The sequence below is a fragment of the Alosa pseudoharengus genome, unplaced genomic scaffold, assembly GCF_046254945.1.
Source record: "Alosa pseudoharengus isolate Yale_2024_CS ecotype anadromous, Long Island Sound unplaced genomic scaffold, YU_APseudo_1.1 YU_APseudo_1.1_scf_15, whole genome shotgun sequence".
Lineage (NCBI taxonomy): Eukaryota > Metazoa > Chordata > Actinopteri > Clupeiformes > Clupeidae > Alosa > Alosa pseudoharengus.
The window spans coordinates 5,679,202-5,698,141 of record NW_027468620.1 but is presented as its reverse complement, the minus strand read 5'-3'; the positions used below and the strand labels follow the sequence as shown (position 1 = coordinate 5,698,141).

The 18,940-nt window shown below is 41.2% G+C and overlaps 1 protein-coding gene across 2 annotated transcripts; it reads left to right on the top strand.

Annotated features, from left to right (window-relative positions):
- The first annotated feature begins 416 nt into the window (after positions 1 to 416).
- On the top strand, positions 417 to 17,388 carry LOC143124069 (phosphatidylinositol 3,4,5-trisphosphate 3-phosphatase and dual-specificity protein phosphatase PTEN-like). Of its 2 annotated transcripts, XM_076285348.1 has the most exons (10): positions 418 to 1,427; positions 5,973 to 6,057; positions 6,433 to 6,477; positions 6,599 to 6,642; positions 6,897 to 7,135; positions 7,452 to 7,593; positions 10,428 to 10,496; positions 12,802 to 12,968; positions 14,783 to 15,037; positions 16,372 to 17,387. In XM_076285348.1, the coding sequence occupies exons 1-10, from the start codon at positions 1,349 to 1,351 to the stop codon at positions 16,555 to 16,557; spliced, it is 1,311 nt and encodes a 436-aa protein (XP_076141463.1). In that variant the 5' UTR covers positions 418 to 1,348; the 3' UTR covers positions 16,558 to 17,387. The 2 variants fall into 2 exon arrangements, with proteins under 2 accessions (XP_076141464.1, XP_076141463.1); XM_076285349.1 differs by lacking the exon at positions 10,428 to 10,496 and having other exon boundaries at positions 417 to 1,427; positions 16,372 to 17,388.
- The last annotated feature ends 1,552 nt before the right edge of the window (positions 17,389 to 18,940 follow it).

Genomic DNA, 18,940 nt, shown 5'->3' with positions numbered 1-18,940 from the left:
CAAAGTGCGTCGTCCAGAGAGCACTGATTTATTGACCCGAAGTTTCTGTAATGTTAGTAATGTTACCTAGGTGGATGCAAAAGATTGTTCTCACGTCCACAGTTCACTGCGTTGCATTAACCAAGTTTTTAGAAGTAGGTTAACGTGTGTGAACTATGTAATGTAAACTATCTAATGTCTTAAATGTTGTGCTGGACAACACTCTTTTTGTGAAGCTTGCCTATCGTCAAGCTACTAGCAGCTACCCGATCTTTTTCAAGGAAGCTATACATGACTGTACTTGGTCTTATGCATCTTGATGCATTCGGTGGTAAAACACAGTTTCGATCACGACGAAACAATACATCATCAGTTAGCGCGGTGTATTGGAAACTTCCCCAATTATCAAAACACGTGACCACTTTGACAGGGAGGATTGCTGCCAGTACTGGAGTCGTGTGTCCTTCCGCGTCTAACAAAGGAGTTCGCCGTTATTGCTTTTATCAACGTATTGCGTTTACTTGATTTTCACATCTCAATTTATTCCAATGCATTTATATGTGTGTTAGCTGAATGTATAGTGGGCTTTAGCATCAGTGGGACATTCTAGATCTATTTATTCACAGCGGTAGGATATTTTGTGAAACTGCCTGGTCTACCTTCTTTTTTCCTCTGTTGGAAGCCATGATGGAAGTTTAAGAGTTCAGCTGGGAGAGAATCGCGAAAAGAAAATGATTCCCTCGGACGAAACCATTAAATACCATCCCTCTGAATAATCACCGGTATAAACTTCATTTAAATCTACGGTGGAGCCTGTCACTTCCTCTGTTTATTTGTTCAATCTAAGGACTACGATGATCCGTCGCTAGGAGGATTTTGGGGAAGAAAGGGGCTGCTAGCTAGCCATTGTTGCTAGCTAGAAATGCTAGCCAGCTAGCTAGCTACGTCGTGAGTTGCCTGGGAAAGGGTTGTCTGAATTTATACGTTAGCAGCAATGGAGAGGGTTCTCTCCTCTCGGTGGACCTAATCACGGCGGCTGTAGCGGACTCAAAGACTTTGGCCGTGTCTAATGCGTTCCGATCCGGGTTCTCGATTTTTGGATATCTTCTCACTTGGTGGGTCGCACGACAAATTCCAGGATTGGGAAAGTCGGGCCTGCTGTGGTGGAACCGAGCAAGGCCCGTCTTTATGATCCAGAGGCCATTCTAATCCTATTCACAACGACAACCACTGTGCTAGCCTGCTAGCCCTGTCACCGCAAAGGAAGGACCTGCAAAACCAGGAGAAGCAAGGGTGATCGTGGGACAAAGCCATTGCAGAGGAAGCAAATATACATTGACATAACTGATAGAAGCTTAAGGACTTTGCAATGGCTGCAATAATCAAGGAAATTGTAAGTCGAAACAAACGAAGGTATCAAGAAGATGGATTCGATTTGGACTTGACATGTATCCTTGTCTAACAGTTAACATTAACATTATTTAGAAAGCGGTCCCTTTCCCCCAAGTGCATTGACAGTAGAATACATTTTACCTATTGCATTCTTAAACCGTAGTTGGTTTGTCTGAACAGTAACGTTATATTGATTGTCAGCAGAAATATCTTGAGCTAGCTAATGCTAGCTTGTCCTGAAAGTCTTTTTTCCGTAGCCATTTGCCTTGCTAGTTACTGAGATGTTGGCTAACGTTAGCTTGCTAATTTAAAAATCAGTGTGGACCGTAATATTGGAGATCTCACAACGATTTATGGCAAGCCTCCGAAACACCGGAACTAAGCGAATACTGTAGGAATTGTTAGTGATGTGTGTGGCCATGTTATATTTGCCATTATTTCTGAAAAATATGAGGCAAGTTATGTAGGTGTCAATTGACCGATACACACAGCATGCTGGCTAGCATTATAACGTGTAACGTCCCTAGCTAGCTGGCTAGCCCCATAGCTTGTTAATTAGGGTTCGTTTCCACACACTCAACTCAGTAAGCGTCCCATCATCTCTTAATAGATATATTATATCATAAGTGTTCTCAAAAGGGTCACCATGACTTGTGATTACTGATTGTGATTACTCGTTGCTTAAGACAACGCAAGCCTAATGTAATGGATGGACAATTTTACTAGTTTGATGTGATATATTCATATATATATACTTTTCATATAAGGTGGCATACTGTTAGCTCCCTGAATGTCGTTCTCATCGCTAGGTACTCATCCAGGTTGGAAGGGATCATGCCTTGGGTCATCCAGTACAGCTGCATTTTTCGTCAGATTCCGACTAAAATATTGCGTTGAAATACATACTACCACAGCCGTTGTCAGAATAAAACAATAGGCAAATAGTTTTATTTTGAAAATATGTTGGCTTCCTATCGCCAGATATTGTACGTTTAGGTGGAAGTTGCACTTTGGAAAAATGACTGCATTGCACTCCTTGCTAAGTTATGTCTCTCTTGAAATCATATGGAAGATGTACAGAGGTAGTGTGATGAGGCCCTCAGATGCAAGGGTGTGCACTTGGTTTTTGGGACGATCTAGTGTTCAGTTTGGCTGATAAAGAAGACATGGTGTTCTGCTCTTGAATTTGTTGCTGGTCTTTGGGACGATCTAGTGTTCAGTTTGGCTGATAAAGAAGACATGGTGTTCTGCTCTTGAATTTGTGGCTGGTCTATACTGCTTTGCATAACTAAATTTGCAACCTGCATTGGAAAGTAACGAGTACACAAACTAGTTAGATATAATGCCACTTAAGGGTTTGGTGGTGGTGATGTATTCAGGTATACTGTCTGTTAGAAATGACAAGCCTTCAGGTCATATTAGTGTGCGTCCATGTACTACCTCAAGTATAGTTTCTCTAAAGTTAAAACAAAATAAGGAACAGACATGCATTCCAGTAGTGCAGTGGTCAGTTAGATTGGGTCATGCTCTCATCTATTGCTATTATCAGTAAATTGCTCAGCATTAGATCTGTTTAGATTCAGTTTTTTTTACTATTTGCATTTAATAGTGTGTTTTAGTATGTCTTGGCAATGGTGCTTATTGGCGCCACTGAATGGAGATGCTAACCTTTGTTTCTTCTGTGCTGCAGAAACATAAAATAGCTTGTATTGTGGCTGCACAATCGATCAATTTTAATTTGATTTGGTAATTGCAAAGGCTGCAAGTAATCGTGCAGCTCACAACTCTGTCCCAATGGTTAATCTTTTTATATTCATGTAGTCCTCCTTGTGTGAAGCTCACCCGACAGAGTTCTTTGCTTCTCATGTTCAAGGCATGCTCACCAAGCATAAGTGGCCCAACTTGAAGCAATATCTGGAAAATTGAATATTAAATCCAATTGTAATATTTGTGGGGAAAATCACAATTAGATTTTATCCCCCCACAAATTGTGCAGCCCTAGCTTGTATCCATTGGCAACGGCCCACTCCCACATCTGTAAGGTGATCCAGCAAGCCTGTCAACCTTGCTCAAGAAAAGGTTGGAGGTCATGCAAGCTGTCATGACTGAAGACTGAGTTGTATAGCTTAATTGTGCACAGCAACATTAATCTGGCTGCTGAAATGCATGTTGTGATAATGTGGATCTTGGCAGAGGCAAGCTGCGGGACACAGTTTTGGAAAGTTGTGGATGAATGAAATGGGGTGGCTCAATGAATTGGTAGAATCAGTGTCAGCTTTTCAGTGTCTCAGCACGCGCGTGTGTGTGTGTGTGTGTGTGTGTTTGGGTGGGAACTAAGGGTGTCTTTGTCACATCAGATTGATAATTTGTTAACTTGGTGCGTGTGTGACGAGAGACCACATAAAGGTGTTGACACAAGCTGCATTTCTAGCACACGAGCGAAGCGTGGCTGACATGTGGTAGAGCACCCCAGTGCACCCCCCGCCCTGCCCCACCCCACTCACACCCAGCACTCATGTATGTGGTTAAATGGTGTGGTGGCTTAGTATACACCAACATTCTCTCTCTCTCTCTCTGCCATGGTATCTAAAACAATATGGCCCTGTGCCCTTATGTAACACAGTATCTGAGTTCTGGGAATGGACCTTAAAATAGAGCACTGCTGAGCTGCTATCGGGTGGGGGGGAGGGGGGGAGGAGGGGAGAGCCCACAGAAGGGACGCCTAGGCCTAACACACTCATACACATCTACACACAGTCTGCCTGTCCAATACACACAAACACACTCATTTACACATAATGCATTAAATGCACACCCACTCCCAACACACACAACTAGTGAAATGTACATTCTGTTTAGTTTGTCTTTACTCATCCTGGACACATCCTGTACCAAGCTAGTACGGATGCAGGGTGGACATGGATAGTGATTAATGTGTACAGTGGCCGTGCTTGATTTTTATTTATTTTTTCATGCAAAGCTTTCTAATTATAAGTCCTGTGAATGATGTCTTGAGAACTTCTACACTACTCTAACAGAGGAACAGTCTCCCTGCTGCCAGTGTACCGTGCTTATGCAAAATATTATGTAGGATGGGGTGCCCATTTCTACGGGTATTTCCTGGTTTGCTAATGCAGCAGGACAGTGTTGAAACTTATGTCACTTTAGGAGATTGCTGCTGAACTTTAGAGACAGTTTATCTTGCGTATTACAAATATTTATCACTTGCACCATCTGTAAGGTCAGTCTGTCCCTTAGAGAGTTTCATGTGTGATCAGATTTAAATGTTGCAGTTAATATTTTCCCTAACCCGTGGATTTATAGACTTTTCTTCTTAGTTCCTTACGTTATTCTTTATAGCATTAGTGGAGTAGCAAAGAGTGGTTGAATGAGGTTTATTTTAGTTCTTTATATTTTGGCATCAAAAGCGAATGACAGCTGAGTGCAGAGCAAAAAGGGGGAATTTCAAAGTTATGGGACATAAGCACTTTTCCTTCGTTGTCCCTTACTGCGTTGGTCTGCCGTTTTGCTTTACTCTGTAGTTAGACCTGCTAGCTCCAAGCAGAGGATAACACATTATCCCAGAAAAAGAGGAGTTTGTTGTTTAATATGTTAAAAGTATGCATGATGTTACAAAAGATCACTGCAAATCAGTTAGGGAGCAAAACCAACCCAAAACCCTTGTAATCTGGTAGCTACTAGCTTGAGTGTCACCTCTTTGTTTATCTCCTCTCTGAGGACCTGGATGCAGAAAGTGCCACTAACCCATTCCACTGTCCACCTTTTTTTTGCCTTTGAGAAACAAAAGAAATTGCACTCCAGCACTTGAAATGTACTGCTGCTAAAAATATGACCTGACTCATCCAATTAAAAACATTCAGGGTTTCCATTTTGAAAGGATATTCTCAGAAAGGGGCACTTCTGCAAATGAGTGAAGCATTGCACTCCTAGAGCTTGTGCAGAGCCGAGAGAGAGGGATGGATGGAGAGAGAAGAATAGGGGGACAGAGAGGCATGGTGAAGGGATTAAAATCAAGTGTCTGTCTGTGTGAGTGCACACTTTCCTTGGTTTTTAATTTGTGAGTTTGTGTGATGTCTGTGCAACAGCAGAATAGCAGATCCACTTGTGGCTTCAACGCATAGTTGAAATGGCACTATAGGATGACATGGCTGGTGTTGGGTAGGAGCACTATAGGATGACATGGCTGGTGTTGGGTAGTAGCACCAAACATTTCCCACACACCAGTTAACGGCTCTTAATAACATTTGCCAGTGTGGTTGAAACGGGCCCTGCTGACTGAAGACATTTACCTTGTGTGAAAGTGTGGTTTGTCTACACTGCTTTCTAGACTATGACTTGTTGAGTGGGCGAAATCAAGATGATAAAGTCTATTCTAGGTTTTATGTCATGAAATGAATAGACAAGGAACTGCCCTTTCTTCCTGTTTTGTTGTGATTTCTTTTGTAGGCTAAGTGCTCACTGCGTATGAGCATGGCTTCAAATATTTCATCAATGTAAATATTTTGTTTGACTTTGCCATGCAGTACTCTGCACTGCACTGGCCTATTACGTGTTTACCTTTCCTTAACTCAAGGTCTCAGACATATATCCGAATATCATCGCCATGGGTTTTCCAGCAGAAAGGTTGGAGGGAGTCTACAGAAATAATATAGATGATGTAGTCAGGTAAGCATGCAGACACATGCATACGATGCACAGAACATGTGGTAATGGCTTAATTATACTCATGTAGTCATATGACTAATTCAGCATGTATATTCCCAATGCTGGGAGGTAGGTGGGAGCTGTGGTGCATAGAAACGAATGGTCTTGAATGACATATGGAACTGCATACAGCTGCATCTGTGCTTTACAGAAGTGTCCAGACGTAGAACAACAAAAAAAACATTTAAATGTCTGTTCGGAGTCTGAGGACATGTTGGAATGTGGATGTGTAATGTATATTTATAGCAGAAGTGGAACACTGTTGACCACAGCGGTTTCATCAATCCTCTCAGATGTTTAACTTTTCCTCTCCCCCCCCCCCCCCCTTTTCTTCAGGTTTTTGGATTCAAAACACAAAAACCATTACAAAATATATAATCTGTAAGTAAACTTTTGAACCTATGTCTTGTCAACTTGAATGCAATCTGTGCTATGTATTTTCATTTGTTTGAGAAGAGAAAAATATATGAAATCTGAAATGGAGTGTATATCTGTGTTTCAGATGTGCAGAACGACACTATGATACTGCCAAATTCAACTGCAGAGGTGAGAGGATGATCTAATGCCTAGCTATGTTGTGTTTTCGAGCCACAATCTCATTGCTTCTAAAACCCATCTTTAGACTATTTCACCTAATGCATTGACGTAGTGCCATCCTAACAAAGGGGGTAGAGATGTGGCAATATTAATTTAACATACAGGGTAGACTGTGGTGTCTGGCTCAGTTGCCCATGTTTCCCGCCCTATTTACAGGAGTTGCTGAGTACAGGAGTGTTAAAGTCTTGCTTTTTTCCCTCCAGTTGCACAATACCCCTTCGAAGACCACAACCCCCCTCAGCTGGAGTTGATCAAGCCGTTCTGTGAGGACCTTGACCAGTGGCTGAGTGAGGATGACAATCATGTGGCCGCCATCCACTGCAAGGCAGGCAAAGGTCGCACGGGGGTCATGATCTGTGCCTATCTGCTGCATCGCAGGAAGTTCCAGGAGGCCCAGGAAGCCCTGGACTTCTATGGAGAAGTCAGGACCAGGGACAAAAAGGTGGGTGGCTCGCTCGGAAATTCCTACGTTCCATTGCACAGCATCCAGGCAATCTCTGCTCTGATCCTCCGTGGTTAAAATCAGTGAACAATTTAACACTTGGGCCACTGCTGTATTAATAGCAAGCAAGTATTTAACTAGTGTTAGATTTATCACAACAAAACAAAAAAAACACTGTTCAAAAGGCATTTAAGTGATGCACACTCAAACAAAGACTGTGTTACTACTTTCTCCACACTACCTCTGCTCCATCTATTGAAGTTGCATCACTTCTCCCTGCGGTGAATGTGTCCTTGTGTCCTTGTTTGCCTCACAGGGGGTCACCATCCCTAGCCAGCGGCGCTACGTATACTATTACAGCTACCTGCTCAAGAAACAGCTGGAGTACCGGCCCGTCGCCTTACTCTTTCACAAGATGGTGTTCGAAACTGTGCCCATGTTTGGTGGAGGAACCAGCAGTAAGTTTCATGGAACACACACACACTGCTTACACTGCGGTTTGTGTGTGCATGTATTTTGTTTGTCTAACCACTCTTTAAGACCAAAAGAAATTCTTTGAAGTCAATTTTGCCCATGGCTCATTTGCAGACTCTTAGAAAACATGTATAGGTTGTTTACTTCTCCAGACTGAAGATGTCTTTTACATATATACATACATACATATACATGTATATACATACAGTGAGGCTCATAAGTATTTGAACCCATGCTAAAGTTGACTAAAAAGTGGAATATAAAATCATCTTTTGGAAATTGATCTTAATGCCTTAAGTAAAACAAATAGGACATATCCAACCTTTAAGGTCACCAATTTTCTTTGTGAATGAATAATGTGTCATAAATAAAAAAAATGTTCTTCCTTAAAATACAGGGGCCATAAGTATTTAAACACCTGTTCAAACCCCTGTTAAATTCCCATAGAGGCAGGCAGATTTTTATTTTTAAAGGCCAGTTATATCATGGATCCAGGATACTTCTGATAAAGTTCCCTTAGCCTTTGGAATTAAAATAGCCCCACATCATCACATACCCTTCACCATACCTAGAGATTGGCATGGTGTGTATTTCAGTTAGCCTATTAGCTGGTTTGATGCTCAACAGGGGTTTGAGCAGGGATTCAAATACTTATGCCCATCTCTAGGTATGGTGAAGGGTATGTGATGATGTGGGGCTATTTTAATTCCAAAGGCTAAGGGAACTTTATCAGGATGCAAAGTATCCTGGATCCATGATATAACTGGCCTTTAAAAATAAAAATCTGCCTGCCTCTATGGGAATTTAACAGGGGTTTGAACAGGGGTTTAAATACTTGGCCCCTGTATTTTAAGGAAGAACATTTATTTATTTATGATACGTTATTCATTCACAAAGAAAATTGGTGTCCTTAAAGGTTGGATATGTCCTATTTGTTTTACTTAAGGCATTAAGATCAATTTCCAAAAGATGATTTTATATTCCACTTTTTAGTCAACGTTAGCATGGGTTCAAATACTTATGAGCCTCACTGTATACAGCTCTAGTAAAAATTAAGAGACCACTGCACATTTGTCTAATGTCATCCTATTGTTGCTGAATGACATTTGAATGAGTTGACGGTCATATACAACACACACACACTTTTATGAACATATACAGTATGTAGTTCTGACTGCCAAATGCAACAGACTCCTGCAAATTAACTAGCTGTGGTGAAAATTGACATTTCTGAATGAGTTTCTTAATTAACATGCATGCTCCTTATGACTTCTGATGTACACCTGTGTTCCTCCTTGCACTGTTTCCCTGGTTGTTGGGACCTACAGATAGTGAAATTTGGGGTGCAGCTAGCGTCTGTTGTCTGCTCTACCTGGGAGGCGTCACAAACACCTTTGTTTCTCCCACACCTCTCCTTCACTCATTCTCTACATTTTCTCTCTCTTCTCTTCACCCTAATATGAGGGCTCTATTCTGATTTGGACACTTATCAATACATTGAAAATAAGGTAGCATGAATGACGTAGGAAAAATAAGACCATCAATTAGTTTGTGAGAAACAGGAAGTGACATTGCAAGAAAGGAGCAACTGTAGAAGAATACAGTTTGTCACTGTGTGTGTGTGTGTGTGTATGTGTGTGTGTGTATATAGGTATATGATATCTGAATATCTGTTAAGTTTATTTGCAAATGTTAGGGGTGCAATGGTTCAACACACATACATGGATACAAGCATAAATACATATACACAGACATACACATGGGTGAGGTTTGACTGCAGTTTTCAGGTCTAAGTTGAGTTTGTTGTGTCTAATTGGACCCTGGAAATGAAATTATCCAATAGCAGTGAACAAATTGAATTGAGTGAAATGAAGAGTTTTGCTATGTCAAGCAGGCTCTAGAAGGGATTGATGTTACAGTAGGTTTGCACTGTGCATATATCATAATGTCCCTAGTCATGCAAAAATTAACATGGAGATAGACATGATCCAGTCAGAAGACTACACCATTGTATTGTGGTGTGCTTTATTCAGCATTTTCAGACTGAACATGTATTGATAGAACATTGGGAGATGCTTTGCATGGAAAACAGACACGCAGGAAAGTACTAGTTGATGGAGTATGCTGAATTACAAATTTTGCAAATCTAGTGAATGTTCCTTTCAAATGCTTTGAAATTACCCTTTGGTTTAGCCACTACTTCAAAGCAAACATTTTCTAGCTTCATCTGTGTCTAGTCAGTAATACTCTTGTATTTGTGTGATAGCGGCCATGTGTAATATAACATTTAACACTTTGCTAATGGCAATGTATTACACAAACAGGAATACACCTGGTCTACTGTGATGAGGAGGGCCTAGATGAAGAGGGATTGCAGACCAAGTTAACTAAAAAAAATAAGATTGGCACAGGACTAAAGTCAAGTATTGCAATACCTTCAGCCACAGAAAAGTTGACCGTTATATATTTGGTTTATCTAATCAGATAGAAATCAAATCTAAATCTTCTGAGTTAGATCATTCTTAAGCTCGCTCTGAGAAACAGTCATTTACATTGAATACAGTAGGGAGTGGAGTTCATACAATCTGGCCTGCATAACAAATCACACAAGCAGCTACCTGAAGAGCAGCTCCAGAAAATACTCAAACTACCACTGCCAAGCTTTGCACTTGAACTGTGTTGCTGCAAGTGCGCGAGACTGTTGCACCCCTAACGGAGCCGTTTGTATGTTGAGACAGCTAGGCCGTCCCCACCCCCACCCCCCCTTCTCCGGTGGTTCAGCAGGGTGTGTGTGTTAACTTCCTTCTCTCTCTCTAAGGGGACAGTACAGTAAAAAACAGGAGCGAACCCAACTCCCAGGGCTTCAAGAAAGGGAGCTGGCACTGGGGTAATTCAGCCTTAATTTACTACATCATTAACTGAGACTGAGCAACTTCACAGAGCACCCACCACACCAGCCATGGCAACACAAGGCACTAGTCCTCTAGCAATCAGCGGGGGAAAAAAATAAATAAGATAAAAGAATTGAAAGCACTTAGGGTTGGGTACCTTTAAAATTTTAACCCATCTTGATACCAATATCGATACCTCGTGTTCAGTACCAGTACCCAGCGGTATTTACTCTGTCTGAACCTGTAACAGTAGTGGGGTGGCTGGTGACTATAGAAATTGGTGGCACTACTAAGTTTAGTCCAATAAAATGTTATATTTTGCAATAGGCCTACTTGCTGCACATATGCAAAAGTGCTGTTCAACAGAATGTTGAGTTCTGGCTTATTGTCAATGCGGGGTCACCATTAAGTCATGTCAAATATCACCCAGGACATCCAAACTAGAACTCCGCTGCTGAAGCAAACTGCCATTTATTAATATGGTGAGCTCAGACAGAGAGCTGAATTAGACAACTAGCCTACAATTATGCTTTTGTGAAGGATGCCAACTACAGTCTGCACATACTCCTTTCTTCAAAAACTCAGTGCGTGCACACACACACAAGGAACTGTCAAGATGTTTAATGTCAGGACCTGTTGCCTAAACTATAGCCTACATATGAATATATACTGAAAAAAACAACATATTTATTCATTAGTTATGCACCATTTCACCACAATCCACCATTTTTATTTCTGAATAAGCAGGCTTACTGTTTTTTTTTTTTTTTTTTAACAGGGTAGCATCAGCCCACTCTGCATTGCCAAGATAGTATCATGTAACAACATGAGAAGCTCACAAGTTATCATTGTTTAACACATAATTACCAAACGGGCCTTAGAGAAAAGCCAATCAGTTCCCATTTACAAAGAACAGGGAACAGTAAAATGTTATAGTGTATAGTATAGTGTATATATATAGTATAGTATAAATAGTATAGCAAGTTTATGGAAACCTTTCACTTTTGTCTGTAAATCTCTTATTTATTTGCCCCTTTCAGACACTGAATCCAAAAAAAGAAAATCTAAAAAGAAAATCAAAATGGTGCCAAAAGATGTATTGGCCAAAAAAAGTTTACATCTTTAGTGGTTTTGCACTGGTCTTACCCAGATGCGTTCTTCTCCGGGACCGGAAGTGAGCACAGTTGAGCCAAAAAAAAGTATTTGGTAGTACTGATCTTCAAACAGTACCATTAAAAGTGCTGAGATCAGTACCCAATCCTACATCTCACAGACAGAGCTCAGTTCAGGCAAATTTTTATGTTGCACATCACTAGCAAAACCTGCTTTGCAAAGTGGAATGTGTGGGTAGATCCAGTATGCTCTAACCGGTAAAGCCTGAATGTTATGGCGCCACAGTGGTAGACTGAGCGTCTTTGCCGTGCTGCTATGGTAACCAGCTAGCTGGGTTGATGCACATGGCTTTTTTTTTTTGCACTTTGTCGCCTGGCACTAACCGTCGTGCAGCAGATGCACAGTGCACTAATACAGTCATCACTTCCTGTCTGCTGAGAGGCGCGCCTCAATGCTCTGCCGACACGCGAGCTGAAGTGAGGCAGAGGTCACTGCTAGAAGGTAGTGCTCGCTGGCACTAGGTCACGAGTTCATTTCCCACATGGTTCCCTCTTGCAAAACGCATGCCGTCATCTCTGGCTTTAGGTGATGTTAGATTCATACAAAATTGGCTGAACACAAATTCACGCCCACCCCTAGACCTCTGTGTTTTATTTCATATGTGGCACCTCACTGGCTGTCCTCAGAATAGGGCTTTTTGTGTGATCTGGTGCTTGGGTCAGTCCTTTCCTCTGTGTCTCTATCCTGACTCTTGTCTAACTATTTTTTATATCTGTTTTTTGTTCTTGTTTTTTCTGCTTGTTTTTTTCTATTTCAAATATTTGATGGTGGGTGGGGGGATGGGAGAAAGGGTTTGATAATGCTATTCTGTGCAAAGCTATGACGTGATGGAGAGTTGTGGTTTTTAACACCTTTTTTGTGTGGTTGTCTTTGCTCAATTCCTCTTTCCTCACGTCCTCTTTCACTGCTCTTTCATATTCATATCTGGCCTATTCTCTCTCTCTCTCTCTCTCTCTCTCTCTCTCTCTCTCTCTCTCTCTCTGTCTTTCTCCTCTCTCCTTGTTTCTCTCTCTCTCTCTTGCTGTCCTTGTTTCTCTCATCTCTCCTCAAACATCTTTCATCTCTCCTCCAACATCTCTCTCCCATTCTCCCCTCTTCCTCCTCGTTCTCCTCCCATCCTCCAACCAGACCCTCAGTTTGTCGTGTACCAGTTAAAGGTTAAAATACACACTTCCAACCCGGCCCACACCCGACGGGAGGAGAAGCACATGTTCTTCGAGTTCCCACAGCCTCTGCCTGTGTGTGGCGACATCAAGGTGGAATTCTTCCACAAGCAAAACAAAATGATGAAAAAGGTCAGTCTAACCACACCCCCACCCCCACACACTCAATGTTAGACCTAATGCAATCGTGAACTTTCACTGCAGGTATTCTGGTCTCTTCTTTGAAATCAAAAAAGCAAAGACATGAGTCATTTGGTCTGAAGTACAGAGAAGGATTGATTTGGCATCAGATAAATAAAAAACAAGACAGTGATCTTGACAAGAACAACCTCATTTGACATCCTGCTTGAACCTTTTTTTAATCAGTCCCATTAGGTTTAGGTTTTACATGAATGGGCCTTTGCTTCTAGCTGCATGTAGACACTTCCCTTCTCATTCTTTCACATATTAGTCGCCCTCGGGCTGTCAGACCTAATTTTGCTTTTAAAATTCTATTTAATTTGTTTTTTATATGTATATTCAATCGCAGTTGTACTACGGTAGGTCATTTAAGGTCTGTGAATCTGTATTACAGTTACTACTCTCTGATGTGCCTATTTTCTGCCTGACATTGATGAATGTTTTCGATAAAATTTAAACACAATCACTCCCTATGTGCTAGTGCATTGATGATGTGGACTAGCCTAGGACTAAACCGGCCCATTCATGTTTATGGTGCATGTTATCAGTTATTTAACGTGCCTGTTTTTCCAATATAATTATAACTTAACAAAATAGGTGTTGTGAACACACCAAATGTTTGCACATTCAAAAATGATTACCAAAAGAGCAAAGTAATTTTAAAGTGCTGGAGGCAGCCGTAACCGTTTAAAAGTTTGTAGTATATTAGAGCTGTTAGGCTCCAATGTCTGGTTTGGCAAAATAGTTGCATAGTGGGTGCTAGTATAGTGGGCGGTGGTAGTGCAGTGGTTAGAGGAGCTAGGCTAGCATGCAGTAGCCTGAAAAGTTGTGGCTTCAATTCCCGGTTTCCACTGTGGTGCCCTTGAGCAAGGAACCACAAGTTGCTCTGGGGACAATAATAATCCCTTGTAATGTAGTTGACAGGTGTAAATCATTTTGGATTAAAAGTGTCTGCTAAATGAATAAAATGTAGTATAGTCCTCATTGAGTGAATGCGTTCTTGTAAATCCCGACATCACTGCACTGTAAAACAATATGCACTGATACGCTCTCATCTGCTCCAGCATTAAAGGAGCGGTTTGTAGGATTGTTACCGAACGTTCTGTAGGCCAAAATCAAAACACTGGTGAACGTTCTCAAGACTACCTAGACGCAAGCCTCTTCTGGGTTGCCAGATGTAATGAAGACTTAGCTATCTCGGCTGCTTTAACGTTTCTCCAACCATGACCCAGCTACACATTAAGGAAACAGTGAAAACAAAATATACAGTACCTCTCTAATCAATGTAACATATTTAGCTGAAGTTAGCAATGCAAATGAAGTTTAGCCTAGGCTACCTGTCGTGGAGTTATGGCCACCTCTGCGTCAGACTTGATATTCTTTGTTTGACGAACACGTCGCCATCTCAGGAAGGCTTTGGAAATTTGCCTGCCTCTCGTAAGCTACTCGTTCTACAACTGTTGACAGTTGGCCTTTGCTAATCTGGCAACCCCAATAGGAGAAAGCGCCAGCCCATTATTACGCTATTCTAGAATTAAATCGTTCAGAACATAAACGGAAATTCCAAGAGATTCCGGCCCGTAACTATTTTTTTTTTACGGGGTTTTACAGGTAATAGTAATATTGTAAAATAAGCCATTACTTCAGTTCATCGTGTTTCCTTACTCTCTGACTATATATGGTGATAATTTTTGGAATGGTTGCAATTTATTTTCCATTTCTTACATACTGGTCCTTTAAATCGTTTCTTCCCTCCTTCATTTCAGGACAAAATGTTTCACTTTTGGGTAAACACCTTCTTCATTCCGGGACCGGAGGAGAGCGAGGAGCGTGTGGAGAACGGGTCAGTGGTGAACGATATCGGGGAGCTTCCGGCACAAACCCCGAGTGCCCCAGTGGACCGAGGCGGAGGGGGTGCGGCCGATGGAGACCGGGACTACCTGATCTTGTCCCTCTCCAAGAACGATTTGGACAAAGCCAATAAAGATAAAGCCAACAGATATTTCTCACCAAACTTTAAGGTGACTTTTTGCCTCTCTAAAGAGGCAGTTTTTAAGTCATATCAAATCTGTAGGAATGTTATATAAAGATATGGTCCCGATCATATTATGGAAATGTAATTGTTGTGCCATTAAGTACAGAGAAAGGTTTGTTATTAGGGATGCACGATATATCGGCGGCCGATATATTATTAGCCGATAAGTGAAAAAATTAAAATATTATTATCGGTCCGATAACAGAATTCTGGCCGATAATTTGCGCCGATATTTTTTAAAGTCCTAATTTAGGCCTACGTAAGGTCCGTCTGGCTACACTGAGCTACTTGAGCTTAGTTGGCTATACTTTTTCCTCAATTTAATGTCAGCGGTGTGAATGTATTTCACCACTCTAACAAAATCTGTGGATATGCGTTCATTTGGGAATCTGTGCATCTCAAAATCCTCTCGTGAATGATCCGCCATTTAACTTTACCAGAGCGGAGCTCAGCCCTATCTAGAGCCGTCTTGTGCTGGTGTGTTTGCACTTTACCGCGCTGGTCGGGGAAACAAATAAACAAACTCGTTAGTAGGACGAGTACATAAGTAGGCCTAGTTCTAAGTTGTGTTTTAGTTTTATATTTGCATTACTTTAGCTTGGGTTTTGTGTTATTACCTAGAAATATGCTAACCATTCGCGCTTCAGTTCCAGACAGGTCATCATAATAAGTTATTAAAACCTTCGGGGCTAACGCCTTTCCTTTCTGCTGCAGCAGGTTGTGCGTAGACAGACATAAGATACAGTCTGAGGAGTTGCAGCTTTATTCAGTTACCCGCAGTTGAAACTAAACCTTGAAAGTTTCCCTCACAAACTCTGATTTGGTTACTATACTGTAGCTTATTTCAAGCTGAGCCGTTTATGAGCGTTTAGTCCTAAATGAAAACGATTCAAACTCTCTAGCCACTCACTCGCAATTCACTGACGTCAGGTTCACTTAAAGGAGCCACACATACTGTAGGGCTAGGCTACTGTTATGTTGACTGCTGTACTATTGAGGATTATTATGAGTTCTGTCCATCATTTGGTGGTAGGTAAAATTACTGCAATAAAATTATGCTTATTAAATGCTTTCCCCAAATCACTTTTCAAATTTTTTTTTCAAGAGTAATATTATCGTTTATCGTATCGGTATCGGCCACAACAAACCAATAAATATCGGTTATCGTTATCGGCCCTAAAATTCCATATCGGTGCATCTCTATTTGTTATATATTTATCATTCTGTGTTGTGTATATACATCAGAAATTCTTATATTTAGTATTGTGTAGGACCTCAAGTTTTGCATGTTTTTCAAGCCACTGGTTCTCTCTCGTCTAGGTGAAGTTGTATTTCACAAGGACAGCGGAGGAGCCCTCAAACTCCGAGGCCAGCACGTCCACCTCTGTCACCCCGGACGTGAGCGACAACGAGCCGGATCACTACCGGTATTCCGACACCACTGACTCGGACCCCGAGAACGAGCCATTCGACGAGGAGCAGCACACACAGATCACAAAAGTGTGAACTCATAACGAAACAAACAAACAAAAAAAAAAACAAGAAAACACAACAAGAAGACAAAATACCCACAACCAGAGAAAAAAAGGAGAAAACTTGAAAACTGAACTGAAGAAAGTACCTTTCAGCCCTCTCCCAAACGGCAATAGAACATTTGTGTCGCTTCAAAAGAAAACACGCCATCAGTTATAGAAGAAGAAAAAAACAAATATCCTGACCAATATATTGTTTTATTTTATTATTACTATAATTATTATTATTATTATTATTATTTTATGTGCGGATATTGACACAGTTGCCTGCTGGGGAAGGGGAGAAGGTCCTGTAGCTATTCTGTGTACATAAAAAACAAAAGAAAATCCCTTTTTGTGTCAAAGACAACAAAATGCGTTGAAAAATCAAGGCAATCAGGAGAGGGAAGGAGAGGAGGGATGGACACAGGACCCTCTCTTTCTCCTGTCCACACCAAGGCCAGTGCTGCAATCACTTTTTTCTTTCTCTCTTCTCTCTCCTCCCTTCTCCCTTTTCCTCCTCTTCCTCCTCCTCCTCCTCCTCCTCTCTTGTTCCCTCCCTCTTTACTGTGAATGCTTCTTGTGCTGTCTGCAGGCTGCCCCCTCTGAACCAAGTGCAAATTGATTCAGCTTAGGTCGGCCTGCGTTAAGGAGGCTAAGGTGTGTTGGCAACGCCATCCTCCCCCCCACCCCCACCCCCCTCCCCCACTGTGTATAACGTTAAATTATGCAGAAAAAAAAAGAAAAGAAAAAAAGGCATCCCATGTAATTGTCAATGTTTTTTTATCCTAAGATAATAAAAAATCTAATACACGAAACAGCAGGTAAACAGTGTTTGCAATAATATTAACACATCATTTAAAGGACAAACTGATGTGCATGCTATTTGTATTTAGTGTCCATGTTTTAATAAATATACAGATGTTTTCATGAGAGGTTAGAAAAGAGAAAATGGAAAATATTATAAAACACCTAAGGGTTTTTTGTTATGGCCATCACTCTGATACTAAAAAAATGGCAGTGGTTATTGATCTACATGAAGTTAGATGAATACAATTCATAAGATTAAACCTCTGACCAAATAATGTAATAAACAGTTTCACACTTAGTTCTGGTAAAATATGCTTGGTATATGATGAGGTTTAGATGGAAAAGCAGTTGAGTTGCAGTTTAAAGAGTTGTTGGTCAATGTCATCAGGTTTTAGTGTGCTATTGGCTGCTTTTAGGCATCATTAACCTGCCTCTGAATGCACAGAATCGTATCTCACTAGTTGTAATTATTGGCTTGGGTACAGTGTTTTTCTTCTGGTGCAAAATGCCTGTCAACCAAAACTTAGCCCTGATGGAATATGGAAGGCATGTTAAAGTCTTGATGCTTTCTGGGACTGTTTTCTGTACATGGATTGATTAAAGTCCTAATTTAGTATAGGACTAAGATGAAGCCATGTATGGGGAATCTGAGATTAACTAAAACATGATGCATGCATTTTAAGAAATCAAATCTTATTATTACATTGGCTGTGGACAAAACAAACTGTACGGCAGGTTTTGGTTGAGCCGTTTTGTAAAGAAGATGCACTAAGTTTGGACACTTGTTTGGTGTTTGCAGGGTGTTGGACCATGTGTGTGTTAACAGTTCAACTCACTACTTCTGTCACATAGAACTATAAACAATGACATCATCTCTAGGCACTTACACAACACTAGACCATTCTATGTGACTGACTCATAAATGTGAAAAATGTGTCATGGTTGAAAAGAAACATCTCCCCTAACTACAAGACCATTGCAGTTGAGAGTAACAGAACTGTCCTGAGGTTTTTAGATGGACACAAAAGGTTGAAGCATCCCACCCCAACCAAGCCCAAATCGGGTTAGGGGATAAACTAGAGATGATGGGTATTAAACCATCTAGCTCAGGTACATCCTACTGAAATGCTGACCCAGTACATTACATGGATACATATATAATAGGACATCTTAACAAACACTAACACAAGCTCACAAACTTGCTTTGTCATTTACCTGACAGGACCTTGTGTGTGTGTGTGTGTGTGTTTGGAGTTGGTTGTGCGTTTAGTTCAGTGTGAGTGCACGTGTGAGTCTGTCTGTGGTTGGCTGGGTTCTTGTGTGTTGTCTGCAGGCCGTACTCCATAATGGGATTAGCGAGCATGTCGCAGGGAGAGGAGGCGTATAATAATCGCATCATAATGAAAGGAAGACGGCGATATATAATCTGCTATCCCTGACCATCTTCCTCTTCACTGCTCTCTCTTCCATTCCACCGTGTCTCTCCTCTCCGTTAGTGTCGATCTAACTCCCCTGAGTTCTCTGTTCTGACTCCGTTTGTGTCGATCTAACTCCCCTGAGTTCTCTTC